Source organism: Sesamum indicum, linkage group LG5 (genome assembly GCF_000512975.1).
Source record: "Sesamum indicum cultivar Zhongzhi No. 13 linkage group LG5, S_indicum_v1.0, whole genome shotgun sequence".
Classification (NCBI taxonomy): Eukaryota; Viridiplantae; Streptophyta; class Magnoliopsida; order Lamiales; family Pedaliaceae; genus Sesamum; species Sesamum indicum.
In genome coordinates this window covers 17809628-17830902 of record NC_026149.1, presented here as the reverse complement: position 1 = coordinate 17830902, position 21275 = coordinate 17809628, and the positions used below count along the sequence as shown (strand labels likewise).

Sequence of the window (21275 nt, the reverse complement as noted above, 5' to 3'; positions counted from 1 at the left end):
CCCTCGAGATCCTCTCTTGCTAATACTTTACTACTATAATTTCATGCTCTTACATATGAAATTTTTACTTTTATCATAATTTCTTATCATAATTCATTTTTATATTTGTCTACTTTTAAATTCGAAACTAACTTAAGCATTGAAGTGCTAACTTTTTATTTTCTAGGTCCTTTTTTTCAAGAGCCTTTATTCAGTTAGTCTAAATTCAACATCAAGATTCAAAAACTTTGAACTCGTACTAAAATCGCATGTATCATTATTAATTTAGAGAGATAAATATTATATTAGAATTAGTTCAACAGTCAAAGTGCATTTTTACCCTTACGTTAAATAATAGGAAATAATTGAAAGGCGTATTTTAGTGAAGAACTGTCACCATGCTTCATAATCACGTGGAGCTTTCTTATTGGTCACTGCACGAACCGCACAGGAAGCTCTCGTCATCTTTTCACTGTAATACTTTTCCTGGTCAATAAGCCTAAAAGATGCACACAAAAATTTTCGCTTTTTGATTCAAAGCTCTTACCGTTCCATCCACAATGGCAGAGGTAGATCCGCACTCAACAATGTATTTTTGTAATGAATTTGTAGCAAGTTTTCCAGTTTCAGTGTAGATGCAAGATTTTAATTTACTTTATTTCATTGTAATTATATATTTAGAGTGTTCGTAGATGAGGCGATATGCTTTGTTCAATCAACAATTTTAGTGTTTTGATGAATGCATTTAACGAGATTTTGCTCGCTGTCAGACTTAGTCTATTTGATTTAGGGTTAATGAGTTGTGATGTCAAATCTATGTTTTTTTGGGCTGGTGGTGGTTTTGAGGGAGTTGAAATGTAAATCCTCTTAGTTTTTGCTCAATTCATCCTCGTAATTAATTCTGTTCAACTTGCTTTTTCAGATTGAACTGAAAACTGCTCCGGCTGATTTTCGATTCCCGACTACCAACCAAACGCGGCATTGTTTCACCCGCTACATTGAGTTTCATAGGTTAAATGGCGTATTATTTTGCAATGAGATTCATTTCTTGATGATGATGTTTTGATGGTTATTGATCTTCGCGTTGATGCATATGTCTACCCAATTGACTGATAGTCTTTAATCCGTTGCACAATATTACATTGCAGAAATTTTGCTGAAAATTAACGTTGGGTTAGTGATGGTGAAAGGTGGAAGATGTGTCTGCTTGTTTTGTACTCGTTTTCCTTAATCATGAATGCCTTTACATTTCTTTGGCTTCTTTGAGTTTTATATCATTGTGCCCCTGATTGGGTGCCAGGGTCCATGTCTCTGCTGATTTTGTTTCAGAAAAATGTAAGTCTACGGAGTCGTTTAGTTGTATTCTTATGTTACAAGTATAAGTGCTGGAACTTAGAAACAATACATTTGAAGTCAGAGTTTACAAAGAAATTTTTGCTATGTGGTTACGTTTTCTAATAGGTATGAGCAACAAAAATGATTATTTCGGTTACTTTTAAGATAAGACAGGGACCACCTGGGAGTGTGGTATCACTGCTGGCGCCCGTGGGGGTGAATCAGCGAGTGTGGTTCTGGTGCTATTTGTTTGGTTTGCAACTATGTAATATCAATCATTGCCTTGCGAAACTGGTTAATTCACATTGCTACAGAGGCTCAATGAGACAGTTACATGCCAATTTAAATTTCATTTGGCAATCAATTCAGGAGATTTGAGTCTCCTCATATTGGACAAGTGACATACTTTCATAATCCTCTCACTCTCCAGAACAGCACAAAGTATACAGCTTACCTCAGGGTTGGCTTTGATACATTTAAGTCAAACTCGAAATCCATATAAATGAGGCCTGCAAACTAGACTCTGTGAAGTTCACTTGCAATTACTTTGCATTTGTTTTTATCTTTCAAGCAAAAAAAAAAAAAGGAGATCGGAATTATGGAGAGCTCCTTGTTCAAGTATCTTCCTGCAACTGATATGGTCACTCAGTGAGTTGTTGAAGCTTTAAGCGCAAGCCTAGGTAATTCGGTAATTTTATGTGTTCAGAGCTGTTTCAGTGGATTACAGCTCTTGACAGGAATGAAGGTCCTAAAGTCTGAACTTTTAATGCAACTTTTGCTTGAAAATTGAAATTGGAAAACTGTCTGGAAGCAAATTGAACGATATATCTAGAACTGATTGAATGGTGTTTGTAATGACATTTAGGTATATGCGGTCATGGTCTGCCTTGATCAGTGAACTGAGTTCATTTGTATTGGCTGTTAGTTAACTAGTTTCACTTATGTTGTCAGGTGTGTAGCTGCTAAGGGTGAAGAATCTGGTGATTGCAATAAATTTGCCAAATACTATCGTTCCCTTTGCCCTGGGGAATGGGTGAGTTGATATGCTAGTGTCTTATCATTTAATTAGTCCTTTTCCAATGTTTGAATGTCTAGTTTGCTATAATATAAAGTCAAATTGTCTAATCTATTAACCAATTTTCATCAACTCTCTGAAGATTCTGATTTTAAAAACCTTTCGACCCCTTTCATTTTGGTATTTTGTCTAATATCATAAAAAACTTTCTTGAGAATAAGTTTATTAATATTACGCAAACAGTAGTTGACTAGTTAACTTTTGTTTTTCCTTAACTAAAGTATTCTATAAAGCTAGCTAGTGGAAGTCACAACTGGATGCCCAATCTGGATGGCGACCATATAATGTAAATGTGCCCGTGCCTGTTTACTGCTAAAACTCAGTTCTTAAGCAACGCCCAATGTATCCCAACTTGTCATCTAGAATATAAACCTTTTACTGCCATTCTAGCGTTAAAATCACTACTCATATCACCTGCCAAGGGACAAAGTTTATACACCTCCAACCTTGCACTTGCTGGTGCACCCTGACGACACTAAAGAATATGCCATTAGTTTCTATTACCCTTTCCCCATTTTTGTGGGGCGCACTTGATGGTCAAGTCAACATTCTATATCGATGTATTTTAGAGAAAGCTTTTTATAGTTTTTTAACAGACATGCTGATTATTAGGATCACTAGTAGCAAAAGAACCAAGTACTACAGTTCGCTGCAGTCCCTTTTCTGATCTACTATAGAAATGATCTACTCAAAGGCATTATGGGAAAAGTGTCTCCATTTCTCTTTAACAGTTTGTTTTTGTGGATCATTGTTCGAGCAGATTGATAAGTGGAACGAGCAGAGGGAGAACGGAACCTTTCCCGGGCCTCTCTAATTAAACACAGTATGTTAGGTTTCCTGTCCTTCTCTACTGGGATATTCTGTTCGCCTCTATTTTGAAGCACTCATCTGGTTCCTTTAACGTTGAAGAGAATAATTATTGCAAATATCTTACATTGTTTGTTTTGCTTAAGGAAACTGATGCCTTTGAATGTTGATTAGCATCTTAGTTTCCTATCAACACCATCCTTGATATTTTCTTGGGAATTGCTCAGTTTATGCTCTTTTTCTCTATAATGATTTTAGTGATCCCATTGATTTTAGTAGGCCTTCTATAACATAATATAAATTAACGAACAAAAAATTCTTGACGTGCTGTAACAGATTAAAGAAGCATGTGACATTTTTCCTAGAGCATTACACTTGGTCCGCTGTACTGCTTTTCAAAAACCCAAATACTCTACATCATCATCATGTAATTAATCCAATGATTTACAGTTTATATGGGTACAAATTTATACCGAAGGTATCGAATATTTTGTTATTGTAGTCAAGCTGGCTATGAGGGTGTTTGTTAAGAGTTTATAATCAACCTCTATCAGTTTATTATTTAAAAATAAATTGAAAATAGTATTTTTAGTTTATAACTTATATTTTTAAAATGCTTAAATTAAGCTGATATAATCCACCAAAATTATAAACGGTTTTCAATTAATTTTTGTAATTTATTGATAAAATTGTAAATGTCGGGTTCTTCCCACAAAAACTTCAATTTCAATTTTTTTCTACTTCCACTTTTGTTTCAAATAAATGGCTAAATTTACAATTTTGCCTATATTTAATTCCCATTACCAAAGTAAAAATTATTTCAAGCACCCTTAAAAGGAAGCTAATTAATTCTGGATTTTCAGATAATGAACACTCTAAAATTTTATGATAGAATGATATATTTGTTATGTGATTGATCACTTTTTTTTAATTATATACCACTTACACGATAAATGTATTATATAATCATATAATTAGTTCTAATTTGACCAAATTTGGTCCGAATTAGAAGAATAATGCACGGAAAGAGATCTTGGACACTGATGTCCAGTCATTACTAGGATGGAAAAATACCAGCTATAAGTGGAACAACAAACATGATTTAAATCTGGTGGACTCTATCAGTTTAATCTTTTTCCCCTTGACCAACAGCGAATAATCATATTTCTTAAAGGTACTAAATACAACTCCCCACCACCCCAACTCGATCAGTCTCCATCCCCAAGATGAACATCATTTCCTATTACACCATGATTTTGGCACTATTTTCCCACTTTGCTAAATCAAAGTTACTTACCCGAACTGAAACCGTGCACCAGTCGCACGATAAGTTAAATGCAACGGCAGTGAAATTTAGAGGGTGGCGGTCTCCATGTCCAGACGCACAGGTTCAAGTGAGTCAAGGATTAGAATCGACGTCGGGGATACCTAGGTACGGTGTGATGATAGCGAATCTGTGTAGTAATTGTTGGGTTGCGAAAGTTCATCTTCATTGCGGTTGGTTTGCATCCGCCAACGTTGTGAACCCGCAGTTATTCAAGCGCATGTCGTACGATGATTGTCTTGTCAATGGTGGGAAGCCCATAGCCAGCGGTCACGTTGTACAATTCCAGTATTCCAACACATATTCCTATCCTCTATCAGTTGCCTCGTACGTCTGTTCGCCTTAGCAAATTTTAGTTAGCCTAATTACACAAATGTCTTGTTTCTTTGTATATGTTTTTGCATCGGTCATACAGTTTGATTGGAAAAAAATTGTTTGACCTACATAAGTTACTAACAAGTCAATCGGGATAAATATATATTTTCATTCAATTTTTTCGTTAATAGCTTTTGAATGAAAATAAATTTCAGGGGTGTTAGATGTGATTTTTTAAACTATAAGAGGTTTACGTGTAATTACATTAAATTTTAAGGAAGAACGGTACAAATAATCCAAATATATATATATATATATATATATAAGAATCTCAGAATAGGTGCGGGTGTTATTTCAAAAGTCTGCTAGAAAAAAGTATAATTTTATATTTTGAAAGGGTGTAAGTGTAATTACATAATTGGAAAATGAAAAATTATTTACAACTGTCCAATAGCTGCGCATTTTCTATACAAAGCCAATCCGAAAATTACAATCTCCGAGCAGCGTAGTTCAAACTAATTTATGACCTTTCTTTATCTTGAAAAGAAAAATTATTCATTAAATGTAGTTTCGAAAATTTCAATGAACATTACGTATTTTTTTTCAAAGCGATAATTACATATTTATATTAATATTTTAATAAATTGAGCAATACATTGGTTCAATCAATACACTAATATAATTAAAAATAATTAAACATAATATATAAATTACATAAAGTGAGACAAATACCTATATGACATCAAATTTATTCATAAAACTTCAGCTGTAATCATTAAATTAAGATGTCATGGATACCTACATAATGTTTGGTTTCATTTTGAGATGGGCCAAAACATAATAAATGTTTGCCTTTTTGATTTGTTTTGAAAGTTTTGATGCTGTTTTGAAACAGTGTCTTATTTGTTTTTTGTCAAAATAAGTCTACGCTAATTATAAGCCCTATAACTAAAAAAATTATATATATACTCCTACAAATATATAAATATATATATAAAAAATATGATTTGATAATGAACAGTAGTTTTTGTCTCCCATTAAACAACATCAAACATACAATATTTATTTTATATTATTTCCAAAAATAAATCAAAACATACACACTATCTCTAACACATACTTATTTATTTTTATTTTTCTCTCTTTATCTCCACAAAACACACCAAAATAAATTAAAAATAAAACCAAACATAGTGCTAAAGTTTTGATTGGTTGTTGAACATTTATGTATTGGTCAATCGTGTCCCATAATTGAAACTACAATCCAAAAGTGTTTGATTGACTCATACATATTTTTCTATTTATTTTTTGAATTTCGTACTATTATTTATTGCATAATTAAACAAGTTGATTGGTTTAGTAAAATATAATTAACTAGTATCCATATATGTGTTACATTTTCTATATATAAGCATTAAACTTTTGGTGTTATCTTTTCATTAATTTTATTATATATAACATATATCATTTTCCATAACAAACCAAACTGATATGGTAACTTTTTTTTTTGAAAGGAAACTGATATGTTAACTTGGCAATATTCTCTTTACAGTTTTTACCAATCATATATACTAAAATTCTCCGCTATGTTTGTTTCCATTTTCAAGTTATCTACGGTACAAGTTAAAATATACCCAATATTTGTCATAATTCAAAAACACCTTATCTAGGTATTTTAAACTGTTTTAGTATAAATACATACATATATATTTACACACACATGTACATAAATATATATAAAAAATGCATGATTTGACAATGAATAGTAATTTTTGTCTCCCAAATCACGACATTAAACATACAATACTTATTTTAAATTATCTCCAAAAACAAATCCAAACATACATATTATCTCTAACACACACTTATTTATCTTTGTTATTTTCTCTCTATCTCCACAAAACACAACAAAATACTTAGAAAACGAATCCAAATATTAGGTACATTTTTTTAAACAAATAAACATATACGTACTAAAGGAAATATAACACAATGTATATATCTAAATTAAGATTGATTATAATATATTTTCAAGTTAAATTTAACATGAGCATTGTGTTTGGATTTGTAATTTGGTTGTTTTGGTTTTGTGTTTTAGAGATAAATAAGTATGAGTTTGAGATAGATGGTATGTTTGGATTTGTGTTTTGATATAATATAAAATAATTTAAAATAAGTGGTGTATGTTTGATGTTGAGATATAGGAGACAAGTTACTGTTGGATGTCAAATCATGTCTTTTATATATATATATTTATTAATATAATTGTGTATGTATATAATAGTTTGTTTGTTAGTGAAATATAGTATATATATTTAAATTAAGTAATTTTCTTTGTTAAATACTTTTTTTTAATATTTTAAATAATAATTACAAATTTAATGAATAATTCACAGCACTGTAGTATTTTCTCCAAAATTATCTTGTTACACTTTATATTTGGACTGAAAAAATATAATATATAAACATTTGAATAATAGATATTTTTGATTAAGTATGTATTATTGGTATATTGTCCTCAATTTTCAAATTTCTCAAATATTTCACAGGAGTATTAAAATTTTTTAGTTTGACCTATTTAAATAGTTTAAGTTGAAAAAATTTGTAATTAACATTTAGTAAATCGAAGTATAGTAATGTGATGAAAATACATTTGTTAGACCTTATATTCGGATTGATTAATTATAATAGATAATTGAAGTAATGAAAAATATGAATTTCGTATATAGTACTGATGTATTATCCGATATATACAAAACTAAGTAATTTATTGAGGTAGAAAATTTTAAAATATTTTTAGTCAGTAGCATTGATAGTAAATATTTTTAATATCAACATTTTTGTAAGTTAAAAATTATTTTTATATATAATTGTTGCTTAGATTTAACATATAGCATATATATTAAATAATGTATAATATACATTATATAGATAATTTAGAAAATTCACTATATCTCATTTGCTTTGGTGTTGAGTTTATTAATTTATATTAAATAATAATTAAAAATTTCATAAATAATTACATGCACTACAATATTATGTTGAAAATGATCTCATCCGCCTTTATATTCGCGATGAAAATATTTAATTATAAATCAAATAATAAGTACTTTGCATTACACATGCAGTGATGATACAATGTCCACACTTTTCAAATTTTGAAAAATATTTCGTTCAAATAGAAAACTATATTGAGTCGAAAATATGTAAATAATCAAAGTGCAACCAATTAGCATTGATTAGTCAAAAATAGAACAATTAAAATATTTTTAATCATAACATACAAGGCTGTCAATTTCTAAGGAATGATGAAAGTGTAATTACACAAGTGCACGATATATAAGAAATGAATGCATTTGACACTCACAAACTGCTCGAATAGTTGGTTTTTTTTTACTGATTAAATCAATATTCGACTTGGAAGTTTCCCAGTCGGCATTTGTATGCCTAAGGACCGTCACGACGATCTGGTGGTAGTCCTCGTGGTCGCGGCGAGCGCACTGTGCTGTCTTCCTCACTGTACGTCTGGCACCCCGATCAGACTGCACACCAATCCGACGAATGTAGTCAGTCCACGATCCAATCCCCCCCACTTCTGAGCCCATGTCGATACTGCATCGTGTAGCTACTAAGGTACTGCGTGCTAGCGCTGGGCCACCATCTCCATGAGCTACATGGTCCACTGCATCCCAACTGGCGATGTGCATATGTGACTGTAACGATGGGGCAGTAGAATACGATATGACAATAGGTGCATCCACGCTTCCTCTCACCGGATTACGCACGGTGTTACCACTTTCGTTATTTCCTGCTTCGCTTTGTGCCTCAATAGGAACACCTGGCAACCTGATGGGCCCCTACACCTCTAACATGCTGGGATAATGTGGCTCTGGGTACTCACAGTACCGTCTAGCCAATGAAAAACGCTGCAAAAAGGGTCTAATTATAAATTTGTTATCGTTGCAAATTACAATAGTAATTTCAAACAATGATTGTTAAGTAGATGTAATCACATTGGAACTAAAATGACGTACCCGTGACGCACGTGGTCGTAGCTCTACTAGAAACACCATAATAAATGTTTCAATATCATAATAAATTTCTGGTATCTGAGTGATTCCATGGAACTGTCGAAATCGATTTTTTTAAACTCGTATAATTTATCACGGACTTGGTCTCGGGTGTAAGGATATCCGAAATATCTACGTAATCCATGTGCCCAGTGACCCATCTGCGTCTCCGCACGTGCATCGTCTCTCATAGGCGCCCGAGTGTTGTCATCAAGTATCATCCACATGAAGCGCTGCTCAATATTTAAACTCAAATGGTCGTCCTGTGAAAATCCAGCACTCTCCAGATATCTGCGGTATGCCATGGCTGCAAAGAATTGCGGTCAGCAAAATAATTATTGTGCAATATCGCATTACGTGTGCGGTTGAAAAATGTAAAAAAATGTCAATTTTTTATAACTACTATCTAAACAGTTTTACAATTGTGAACAATCAAGCACACACTATAATTCTTCATGCAAATAGTACAAAATGATCTTATAGCGTAACATTCCAAGACAAAGTTACATTTGGATAGTAGTTTTAATAGTTTACATATGAATCAACACTGTCCACTATGTTCATTGCTAGTTTCGATGATTGGCTGCCCACATTTGCATTGCTATGCTATCTCGAAGGTTGCGTTGAGCTTCTATCTCATAAGTGGTTGGATGTCCCCTATGATAGAATGAATCCATGTCAGTCTGAATGTCTTCATCTGGTTCGTTGAATATGATGTCATCGTTGCTAAACTTATGGATGAAGTTATGAAGGGCGCAACATGCAATTACTATATCTAATGGGTGTCAAGATCACCAAAAATAATTCCTACTACACTTGTGAAAGTCGGAGTAGGATCGATCCACAGAGATTGGTTTTATAGTTGATTTCTTTAAGAAAAAGAAAATAATTGGGGGGAGATTGATGATAAAAAGAAGTAATCGAAAACTAAATAAACAATTAAAAATACCTGGTGAAGATACGAGATGAAGATTTTCTGGTTAAGGCTAGGATCATGCTTAATTCTTGTGAGTTGATCATTGATGCAAGAATAACACATGTATAGACAAATAAACCAGTTATGGTTGTTGGTACGACCTAACAACCTCACATTTCCTTACCTTTTCGTCAGCCAAGGTACGACCATTGGCTAGATCTCTAATTAACAAACAACCCTGGGAACGTTCACAAGATTTAATCTATTAACAGCATTAAGAATTAGAAAGGCCTGATTCTAATCAACAAACTCCTACGAGGATAATTTGTTTAAACTAGATCATGCATTCCCCATAACATAACTAATTACTATTACATAATTAGTCATGCTACGTTGCTACTAAGCATTAAACTAAATAAACAATTACACGAATTTATAAAGTCCAATTAGCTAAGTAAACCTTCTTGATAATGAACAACCGGCCGAATTATTTATAAATCAGATGTTTGTAATTAAAGCACAGAGAATAGCATGAATATTCGTTTGACAAATGTAGATCAGATTAGATCTCACAACATAATGGGAATCAAGCAATCACCATACCTTAACCAGAAAATAAGGAATTTAGCCGAACATGTTAATGGAAGAACACATTAGAAAGTGGAATTCCATTAATTCCGGTTGTAAAATAAAAATAAAAGAGAAATGATGAACAAAGAATTCTATAGAGTTCTTTTCAATAACTCAGTGCCTTCAAATGAAAAAACCCCCCCTATTTATAATAAAAGTCTCCTACGAATCTAGACGTAGGGGGGAGATAAATACGTGATTAACTCTAAAAAGGTAAATAAATCACAAGAGATAAGCTTTAAAGAATTCTTTCTAAACCTAAACACTTCATTCCTTTATCTTTGCGGAAATTACTCATATTCCTCCTTATTTCCGAGTTGACCACTCCACTAAGCGTGGGCACGCTTAGTCAATTCTGCAGAAATTTTCTTGTAATCTCCTTTTTTTTCCTTTTTGATGCCTTCAATTTCGATTTTAGCTTGATTTTTGCCATCTTTGCCTCATATCTCCCTTTTTTGCTGAATATGCAATAAAATCACATAATTAGAGATGTTTCGGCTTAAAAAGAAAGATTAAATCGCTATAAATCGTGACAATTGCAGCGTTATCAATATCGACTTGGTGGTTCTGAAGGTAGCTCGGCATCCCCCACTATAGTATTGAAAAATATTTCTTCAGTACATCGAAGCATCGTTCAATCACATTTCTCAACCTTGAATGTGCATGGTTAAACATGTCCTGTGGGGTATGATATCGACGACCTTGTCCTCCTCTCAGGTAGGTGATACCTTGTTCCTCGATAAGGAGCCAGGAAACATTGGTAGTTTGCGAAACCCGAGTCTACCAAATAATACTTACCTGCATTGTCACAAGGCATCGTCATAAAGAGAACTGTTAGTGCCACGTATTTGACCCTTAAATAAGATGGTTGGTAGAATCTAATTTATATATTACAATGCTCACCGATCGGAGGGAAAGAAAAATTCCGATCCTATGAAATTGAATGGTCCCTGGCATCGGCCGCACTTCCTTCCCACCCAGCATACACATAAGTGAAATTCATATCGAAATCACATATTGCTAGTACATTATGTGCTAGGCGGCTTTTCAGCGACCTGTATCGATTTCGGTCAACTTGGGGAACCCAGGCAGATACCAACGTTCCGTCCATTGCTCTGACGCAATCCTACATCGATGTCAACAATTACGTATAGCTAGATGCATGAAATAGTATACCGAACAATGCTTTACATTAATTAGGTGGTTGTGAAGAGTATGAGATGTGTTACGACAATGAGGGATGTGGTACGTACCTTGAAGTATGGGTAGAAATCTGGGTTATTTGCCACTCTCGAATGTGTGTTTTTAAAATTCGAATGAGTTATTAGTTCTGGCGCCATTGCGCACAAGGTAGAAAGCACTCGGTGGAATCTATGATTAATAGTCTCCAATAAGTGTTGAAATCGCTCCATATTGTCGTGGTGCCTTTTATACATGCCGACCATTTGCATGAAGAGTGCAACCTCCTCAATTGAAGTAACTCTGGACGTTTGACCATGAGGCAGTAAACCTCTACTAGTCAATGCATCAACCAAAGCACAAAAGCATGGCTGGGTCATGCGAATGTTGTCAAAAAACCTTCCTTAGTGTGGGGTCGTCATAATCTCCGCAACCCATCCTGCTCCTTGTAATGCGGATGTGTTACGTGGCACATTTTTCCTAAATAACTCTAGGTATATTAAATTTATGAATGCATAAAATTCCTCTGGAACATCAGATTTGTTACTTCTTGGAGTCCCCGGGGTCCCTGAACTCTCGCTTGTGGAGTTCGAGTTTAGACCTCCACCAACCCTCGAGCTTGCCATATATCCGATCGTTGTTTTATTACTAAACATAAACAAGACAAATTAGTGTGTAAGTTACATGCAGTAGATGTCCTTTGGCTAGGGACATGAAAATACTTAACGAGCATGGCAACCCATCCTGCTCCTTGTAATGCAGATGTGTTACGTGGCACATTTTTCCTAAATAACTCTAGGCATATTAAATTTATGAATGCATAAAATTCCTCTGGAACATCAGATTCGTTACTTCTTGGAGTCCCCGGGGTCCCTGAACTCTCGCTTGTGGAGTTCGAGTTTAGACCTCCACCAACTCTCGAGCTTGCCATATATCCAATCGTTGTTGTATTACTAAACATAAACAAGACAAATTAGTGTGTAAGTTACATGCAGTAGATATCCGTTGGCTAGGGACATGAAAATACTTAACGAGCATGGATACTTGGTTTGGGTGCAACCTAAGTAAATCGGTATGACATACATGCACAAATATACATAACGAAAGCAGTTTTTTCCAATTTTTTAACAATCAAGCAATAGAGTTACTTGCCCAAAGAGTACAACCATCGGAGTTTATTCTTATCATTAAGACGTAAGAAGATTGTGCACGTGCTGTGACTGTGAAAAACGCTCATTTAAAACCAATTTCTATGAATTTGACCCTACTCATCACTTTCACAAGTTTTTAGTAGGACAATATTTCTAGTGGATTCAACTCTAAGATATTGAACATAGGCTCATAATAATTTTAAATATGTGTATAATTTTATATGTATATAAGTTTATTGGTTTGTGTTGTTTGAATTTCATGGATTAATTGTGCTTTCTTTGATTATGAACAACCAATTGATCTTTACATAGGCTCATATGTATTTATAGTTGCATGGCCTAAAATTTTTGTGTGATTTATGACAAATCTAAATTTTTACATTAAAAAAAAGAAATCGATTATTTGTTACGCTACAAATCATTACGACTTAAAAATTATTGTAATTAATACTATCTACCACGATCAAATAAAATCAATGCAAAAAATTAAGTTTTGACCACAATTAATCATTTTGTTATGATTTTATGTGTGGTTAAAATATTTGCTACGACTAAAATTATAATTTTGATTACGCTTGCAAAAACAACGACTGATAGTCATTGCATAATTATAATTAATTAATATCCACTATATTTTTTAGCTTTAACAATGCTAATTAAATATAATAAAAATATATAATTGTTCCGGGGCTAATGTTTCTGCCTAGAAAACTTCTTCCCCAGTCAAGTTCTGCCCAACAAAACACTGCTGAAATAATTGTATGATCAGTGGCTTCTGTTCTTCAATTCACGTGCCGAAACTACACACAAAATAGATTAGGAATAATTACACTTGCTCCCGTGAGGTTTGATGTAATTGTGTAAACTTTTTGTAATTCGAAAAATTATATCTAATCAATATTTTTAAGATTTATTTTTATCTAACAAATAAATCTTTCTATCAGTCAAAATTTAATGAAAAATTGAATTAAAAATCGATATTTACCATCGATTAACTTATTATTGACTTATTTAGATCAAATAACTTTTTTATGACTAAACTACTCTTATAACGATAAAGATGTACCTTCTCGAATGCATTAGCTTGTGAAGATTTGTAAGGATAATTTGGTCAGGAAAAAGATTTATTTGATCTGTATTAAATCAATAATAAGTCAATTGGGGGTAAATATGAATTTTTATTTGGTTTTCTTATTAATATCAGTAAATTTGTTAAATCTTGATTAACGAATGATCTTATTTGTTAGACGAAAACAAACCTCGGGAGTATTAGATGTAATTTTATAAGCCACAGGGGGTGTATGTGTACTTACACTAAATTTTAGGGGAAGGGAGTGTAATCATCCCAATAGATTACTTTTTTATTATAATTGAATATAATTTAAAAATTATGATTATACAAATTAATGTTAATTTTTATCAGATTTAATTAATTAATATTTTTTACGATTTTAATTAGGTTAAATTATATATATTTTGCCATCCAAACTACGGTCATTTTTATATTTTGCCATCGAAACTTTTTTTTTGTCGACTTACCATCTCAACTTTGTGAAATTTGCTCTTTGTCATATATGACTGTTCTTTTGTTGATTTTTCTGTCGGAAGAGGATCACATGTTTTGCATAGGTGAAAAATATCGCATTACATAATCCTTAAATATAACATTTGTACTGCATGTGATGTTTTTTTTCGACAAAAATTTGATTGAAAAACAATTATAAATGACAAAGTGGAAAATTTCGTAAAGTTGAGATGGTAAGTCGACACAAAAAAAAAATTCAGATGTCAAAGTGTAAAAAATGGTCATAATTCGAATGGCAAAATGTTATTAATCCTTTTAACTATAACCAAGTACATTTATCCATCATTATTCTTATTATGGTCAAAATATTTGTTATAGTTTTAATTACTTGTTGAAATAATAGTCAATAACTACTGCAAAATTATATATATAATTAGTATATATTATAACTTTTTTTATTTTTTTATCATAATATTTACTTATGACAAGAGATTATACACTTCTTGTCGAAGTAATTGTTGAATTTTATGAGATAAGGAAAACAAGAACTCATATTAAGAGCCATTTGGAGAGAAAACCTTCTCCTGTTTTTCTGTAATTATATATTCATCATCCAATAAAGAAAGCTGTACAAGGGATTAAATATACAATGGGTGCAACCAGCCCAACTAACTAACAAAGTTTGTTACAGAAAAGGACAAACAAAACAGTTACAGAATATCTATCCAGTATCCAATAAATTTGCAGACGTGGCATATGCGACCTCAGTAGTAGCGGCCTCGTGAAATATACTTGAGGCAATGTTCTGCAGATACGCGAGATTGTGAGCGATCTCACGATGACTGGTGTGGGCCACGACCTCAACATATGCAAAAAGGTTGATTGAAAAATCATATTTACACCCAATTAACTATTATTTACAGGTTTATTATAAAAATATTTTATAATCAAACTATTCTTATACGAGCGAAAATATAACTTTTTACGTACATTAATATATAAATAAATATATAAAAGTATATTTATATAAAAACTACGTATAATTATATATACCAAATCTCATGGTATTATCCTTTGAATCTAAGCATATTTGATTGTGAGTTGGGTTACTGTTCTTGTCTTTATTCGAAGAGTTGATGCATGAAAAAGTTGAGAATTGATTTGACAACATGAATGTCCTAAACTAATTATACAAGTTGGCAAAGAAGTATTTCTGTCGATTACTTACACGCTGGCATCACGGGTTAGTTCAAATTAATGTAGGATGAGATATTACATCTGTATCAATGTTTAATTATTAAATATTATGATAATTATTAATTAAAGCACATAAATACAATCCAAGTTCTATAATTGATATCATGTTCTACCTAGCTTCATATATCTTTATTATTTTAACTTACTTTTCATCCAATACATATTAAAATTTTCCCAAAAAATACAAATTAAAAGTGTCCACAGATTTTGAGATGAGCACACTGTTTTGCTAAGTTAATTATTGAGTTTGAAAATTGTATTTTTCGTTCCGTAATTTAGATTTTTTATATTTTTAGTTTCTTTATTTACAAGAATTTTGAAAATAGTCCCATTAATTATTAGCAAAAAGTTTAATTTTCAGTATTTCTGTCAACTTCTGTTGGGAAATTGACAGAGAAAAACCATGTGGATGTTATCTTTTAAAAATGAAGGAAAACGAGAATGGCTTGTATGTGGTTTTTTTGCATCAATCTTTTAATTAAAGTTGGTAAGAGAATAGAACTAAAACGTATACCGACATAAGTTATGGAATGAAAAATGCAATTTTTCTTCCTGAGTTTTAGTATCCGCGTTTTTAAAGATCAAGACACTACTTTGCTGTATAATTGGTAAGATATTGAATTGTAAAGACAACAATTACGCTAAAAAATTATACTAATTAATTTGTGAACGAAGTCTTATTTGATTGGTAAAGTTGATGTCTCACAACTAAAAAATTATGATTTTGAGTCAACTTTCGTAGTATAAATTGCTATTTTTTTGTTTCGTTTGAACGTATTTGCTTATTTGAATTTATTGTGATATATATATATATATATACCTACTCTTTGAATTTGAATGTACTGAATGAAGCAATGAATCACATACTATTACGAAGAAAAAGCTACACAGCCTACTTTCAAACTAACGACGTTGTCAGAAGAGAACACATCTCTACATATCTACGATGTTCCAAAATTCTTGAAAAATCACGAATAATCAACATTGACAGAAAAATCGTATTTTCGATCCTATATGTTAGAGTATTTTTCAATTTAGTCTCATTTGTTACGGTTTTCGCACGTTGCATCACATAAGATGATTTTTTTTCAAAGTTAGTTCTCATGTGTATTTTTCGTCCAATATTAGACGACAAATCCATGTGAGAACTAAAATAAAAAAAAAATTCAATTTATATGATGATATATGAGAAAGTTATAGCAAATGTGATTAAATTAAAAAAAAAAAATCCTAACATATAATACAAAAAAACGCCGTTTTCCCTCGACTTGACTAATGGCTTCCAGTGCATGGCATCCCTAAGTTTACACGGCAGCCAGTGGAGAAGTGTCATGATCTGATTTTTGCAACAAGAGGGGCTCTTCCAAGTCGATTTTGCTGTCTGAAACTTGAGCATACAACGTTGTTTGATCGCTTGGCTTCTTCGTCTCTTCCGCCACCTCCTCATAGTCTTTTGCTTTGCCCCATAGCACGATGTATAGTCCAACGATCACAGCCAATCCACCTATCATACTATTATATATTTGGGGGGTGGGGGGAAAATAATTAATTATTAGCTATTTGAAATTAGATCAAACAAATTAATACTGTAGAGAACGTTAGTGTAATATTTTAAACTTATGGGATTCCTTTGTAATATATTCAAATATGAGGGTATGTTTGTTCAATTATTTCAAAAAAAAAAAAAAACTAAAGTTTATATTTTAAAGATTGTGGGATTCTTTAGTAATACATTTAAGTCCGAGTGTGTATTCAAAATTTATGAGATTCTTTTTGGAATATATTCAAATTTGATGACGCGATTGTGCAATTATTTTTAAAATAAATAAATAAAAAAAAGCACGAATCCTCTGCCTCTCTATATATAGATACTCTATTACACAAAAAAAAAAAAAAAAAAAAAAACCCTATCATCACAAAAAAAAAAGAAAAACCCTATTATGTGTCTGTACCGTTAATATATATATATATATATATATATATATATATATATGGATTGGAAATTGTAATGTAGATGGTAGAAGAGTTGTACATACCTCCCAGTGTAGAGCTCTTCATGCATAAAAATGCAAGCAAACACTGTTACAATTACAGTACATAGAGGATTGAACATAGCAGAGAAGAGCGGCCCTCTCTTTGCAATGCACCACGCTTGTGCAAAGAACGTCACTGCTGATGCTAAACCCTATAATTATTTTTTATTATTATTATTATTATGATTATTATTTTCTTGAAAATATGAAAATAATTACGCACTCACCGTAAAGAAGCAGGAAAATAGCTGAAGGGGGGATTTGAGTGTCCAGACAGTGAGAGTGGGTTCCATGATGATTGTCAGGACCCCTGACTGCACTGCTGCCATCAGACACATCCATGCTGTCAAGGACAGATGATCCGGGTACGTTGCTGTTACGTGTGCCTGTTCCCCAATCATATCAACTATCAATTATTACAGCCTCAGTTTGTGAAACGCGTGTCCTCAAATAACCAAAATGTATGTCCAATTAACCTCCAACTTTACTAATTATTACATGTGTTATGCGTCAATAATTCTTATTTTGTTTAAAAATGAGTTTCATAATCTTAATAGCGACAATTATTTTATAAATTGTATAAAAAATGATGGGCGAAAACAATCAACGAGACACATGCAGTAACGATCTAGTGGCAATAATTATATATGCATGGCGTCATTAAAATTGTCACTATGCATATATAGATGTGTTAATAATTATTTATAGCGTCAATTTCATGAATAATTCTTAGAAATGATAGTTACCCCTATGTGATACGAAGGCCGTATAAAACACCCCTTTATGGAAAGACAAAAAAAAAAAAAAAAACAAAATAATTTTCTGTATGTTTTAAACTGACGTAATTTATCCCTTTAGATTGGAAAGTAAATTGGTAAGTTGTAATTTGTTCATTTACAATATCACACAGAGATAAATTGTATTAATTCATAATAATTATACTTTTATTGATAATTTTAGAAATATCATTTTTAATGTTTTTGTGATTGACATACCTGCAAAATTAGCCAAACAGACCAGCAAGTAGCACTTGCGAAGAGAAAAGAACAGCCTAGCAACCATGTGTCGTGTCCGTCTGCTTGGAAAAGTGAATTCCTGGGCAGAAGCTCCATGTTCAGTAACTTTGGACCTTTCATTAGTGCCATCGCGCCTGCACCGCTCACGCACACCACTGTCCCTGTGATCTTCGCTATACTCCTCAAGCTTCCTACTTGCACTTTTTCTAACCTGATTTACAAATTAAAAATAAATAAATAATCAAAAAGAAAGAATCGAATAATGATTCTAAATTTTTTATTTATTAATTCTGATCGGATTGAATTAATCGTATAATAAGCATCATTATACACCACAAGAAATTTAAAATTTAACCGTGACTATTTTACTGTGATTAAAAATAAATAACTGTATTAAATAGACATTAACCACGGCCATATAATAATTGTTGATTGTGGTTGTTGCAAGAGCGGCTAAAACGTTTATCATGATTAAAAGCCATGACAGATGCTTATATCATGACTCATCATCTGAGTTTTTTGCATCAATTTTTATTTAATCATAATTATTTATCGCGATTTTAGTTTATTAGTCAATAGTAATTTTTTTTCTGATAATTTGATTTAAAAAGATTTATTTGACCTGTAATAAGTCAGTAATAAGTCACTCGAGGGTAAATATAAATTTTTCTCCAATTTTTTGTTAACATCAACAAATTCGGTGATGCTGTATAATAGATGGACTTATTTATTAGATGAAAGCAACTTTCATGGATACTAAATGTAATTTCTCAAATCACATAAAATATAAGTGAAAGTATACTAAAATTTCAAGAGAGGAGAGTGTAATTATTTCTTTTTAATTGTATATATATATATATGTATAATATTAAATGAAGATGGGGACAAAAGTAACCTAAGCATGCGCCTATGTATGACGCAGCAGTGGCAATTGTGGAAATTTCTAGAGTACTAGAATGTGATTGGTGAATGTGTTGGCTTCGGAATTTGATTGGCCAAGAATGTCTGCACGGCTCTCCGGAAAGCTCCTTTCCCCATCACTCAGCATATATATATATATATATAAAGCTTTAGTATAATTATAAATAAATTTTATTATTTAAAAATTTTAAATATTTTTTTAAATAAAAAATAATTATATAAAAATTATTACTAGAGAGTAAATAATCCATAGAGAATATTCACACATAAATTTTAAAAAAATTTAAAAAATATACAAAATTATAATCCATAACTCAAAATGGTATTTTGGATATTTTATACCAATGAAAACCTAATGCAATCTAATACGGAATTGCGTTCTTAAAAGATATTAAAATAAGAAAATATAATATTAAAAATAATAAATAATGTAATAACGAATTGTTGTTTAATTAAGAAGTTGGGAGAATGAAAGGTAGGTAATAAATAAATAATGTAATAATGAATTACCCCAAGGCGTAAGCCATAACGAAGGTGATGGCTGGCACCAAATTGCCTAATGCGCTTGCCGCTGATGATGACGCTAAGTACAAACCCTCGAAGAATATGTTTTGGTTCGCTGTCACTCTTTACAAATCATAAACCAAAACAAAACTGTCACTCAAAATTAAATATAAAAATTCAAAAAAATTTTTTTTTTTTATTCATTAGAATGTGAAATTATTAATAATAAACATGAAAAAAAGATTTTATATACGTTACATATAATATGATTTGAAATAAAAAATTCAATATAAATTCTGAGTATTTAATATTTAATTATCAGGTGATGACATACCCAACAAAAGAGAGCAAAAATATCAACCAGAAGCTCTTCCAGCTCAAAGAACACCCCTTTGTTCCTCTCCTGCGCCCAAGTCAAAAAAAAAAAAAAAAAAAACATTCAAATTCCAAAACTCGAGTGGCGTATAAGTCCCAAAACTTTGATTTTTCAGGACAAAAATCGTACATGATGTTTGTATGTACGAAGTCAGAACGGACAACGTCTTGTGGAACGGGCCAATGATGGAGTTGCGAGATCGATAATTATTTTGTTTAAACACAAAGAGAGAAAAATGTACCTGGAGAAATAAGCAACAGGAGCAATGAGGAGGAAGGCTATGCACTGTCTGTACACAACAAAGACTCTGGAGCTCATGTCTTGCAGAAGAGCTGCCCTCCCTAAGAGGTTGACGCCCGCGTACATGAATTGGCATGCTGTCAGAATTATTACCGGCTTCAATTCTTCCAAGCCCATAACTAATGTAATATTTCTACACAAACACACACAGTTTGTCTCTGTGTACGTACAATTAATTAATGTGGCGAGTGCTATGAGAATGTCTTGGCTCTCTATTTATACTCCTCCCCACCACATCAACCATTCATTATATATTCAGGTACTTACTGTATAGATATTGTTGCCAACAAGGCCTACTTTCGTTGACGACTCTGAAAATCACATGATCAAGAGGTCATGGGTTCGAATCCTATCAATGAGTATGTATTCGTCTAGTTCAATAACAGTTAATAGTCTAGGGTTTTTCGTTAATATATTTGATATTAGTTATCTGTGTATATAGGTTGTTTGACAATTGAGATTCATGATATAATTGGGATATGATTATAAATACTTCTTATTGTTTGAAAATTCATAAATACCTCATCTGAAATTAATGACGGTATTCTAACAAATACCTAAT

The 21275-nt window shown here is 32.0% G+C and overlaps 2 protein-coding genes across 2 annotated transcripts; one reads left to right on the top strand and one right to left on the bottom strand.

Moving 5' to 3' along the window:
• LOC105162878 (cytochrome c oxidase subunit 6b-2) lies at positions 403-3471 on the top strand. Its single transcript, XM_011081038.2, has 4 exons — positions 403-548; positions 902-990; positions 2266-2347; positions 3150-3471. The coding sequence occupies exons 1-4, from the start codon at positions 540-542 to the stop codon at positions 3201-3203; spliced, it is 234 nt and encodes a 77-aa protein (XP_011079340.1). The 5' UTR covers positions 403-539; the 3' UTR covers positions 3204-3471.
• On the bottom strand, positions 16433-20925 carry LOC105162877 (WAT1-related protein At4g30420). The gene is made up of 7 exons (XM_011081037.2): positions 20655-20925; positions 20372-20440; positions 20044-20160; positions 18592-18823; positions 17824-17982; positions 17600-17748; positions 16433-17075 (listed from the first exon to the last, which is right to left on the bottom strand). Exons 1-7 carry the CDS (start codon positions 20828-20830, stop codon positions 16868-16870), a joined length of 1110 nt encoding a protein of 369 aa, XP_011079339.1. The 5' UTR covers positions 20831-20925; the 3' UTR covers positions 16433-16867.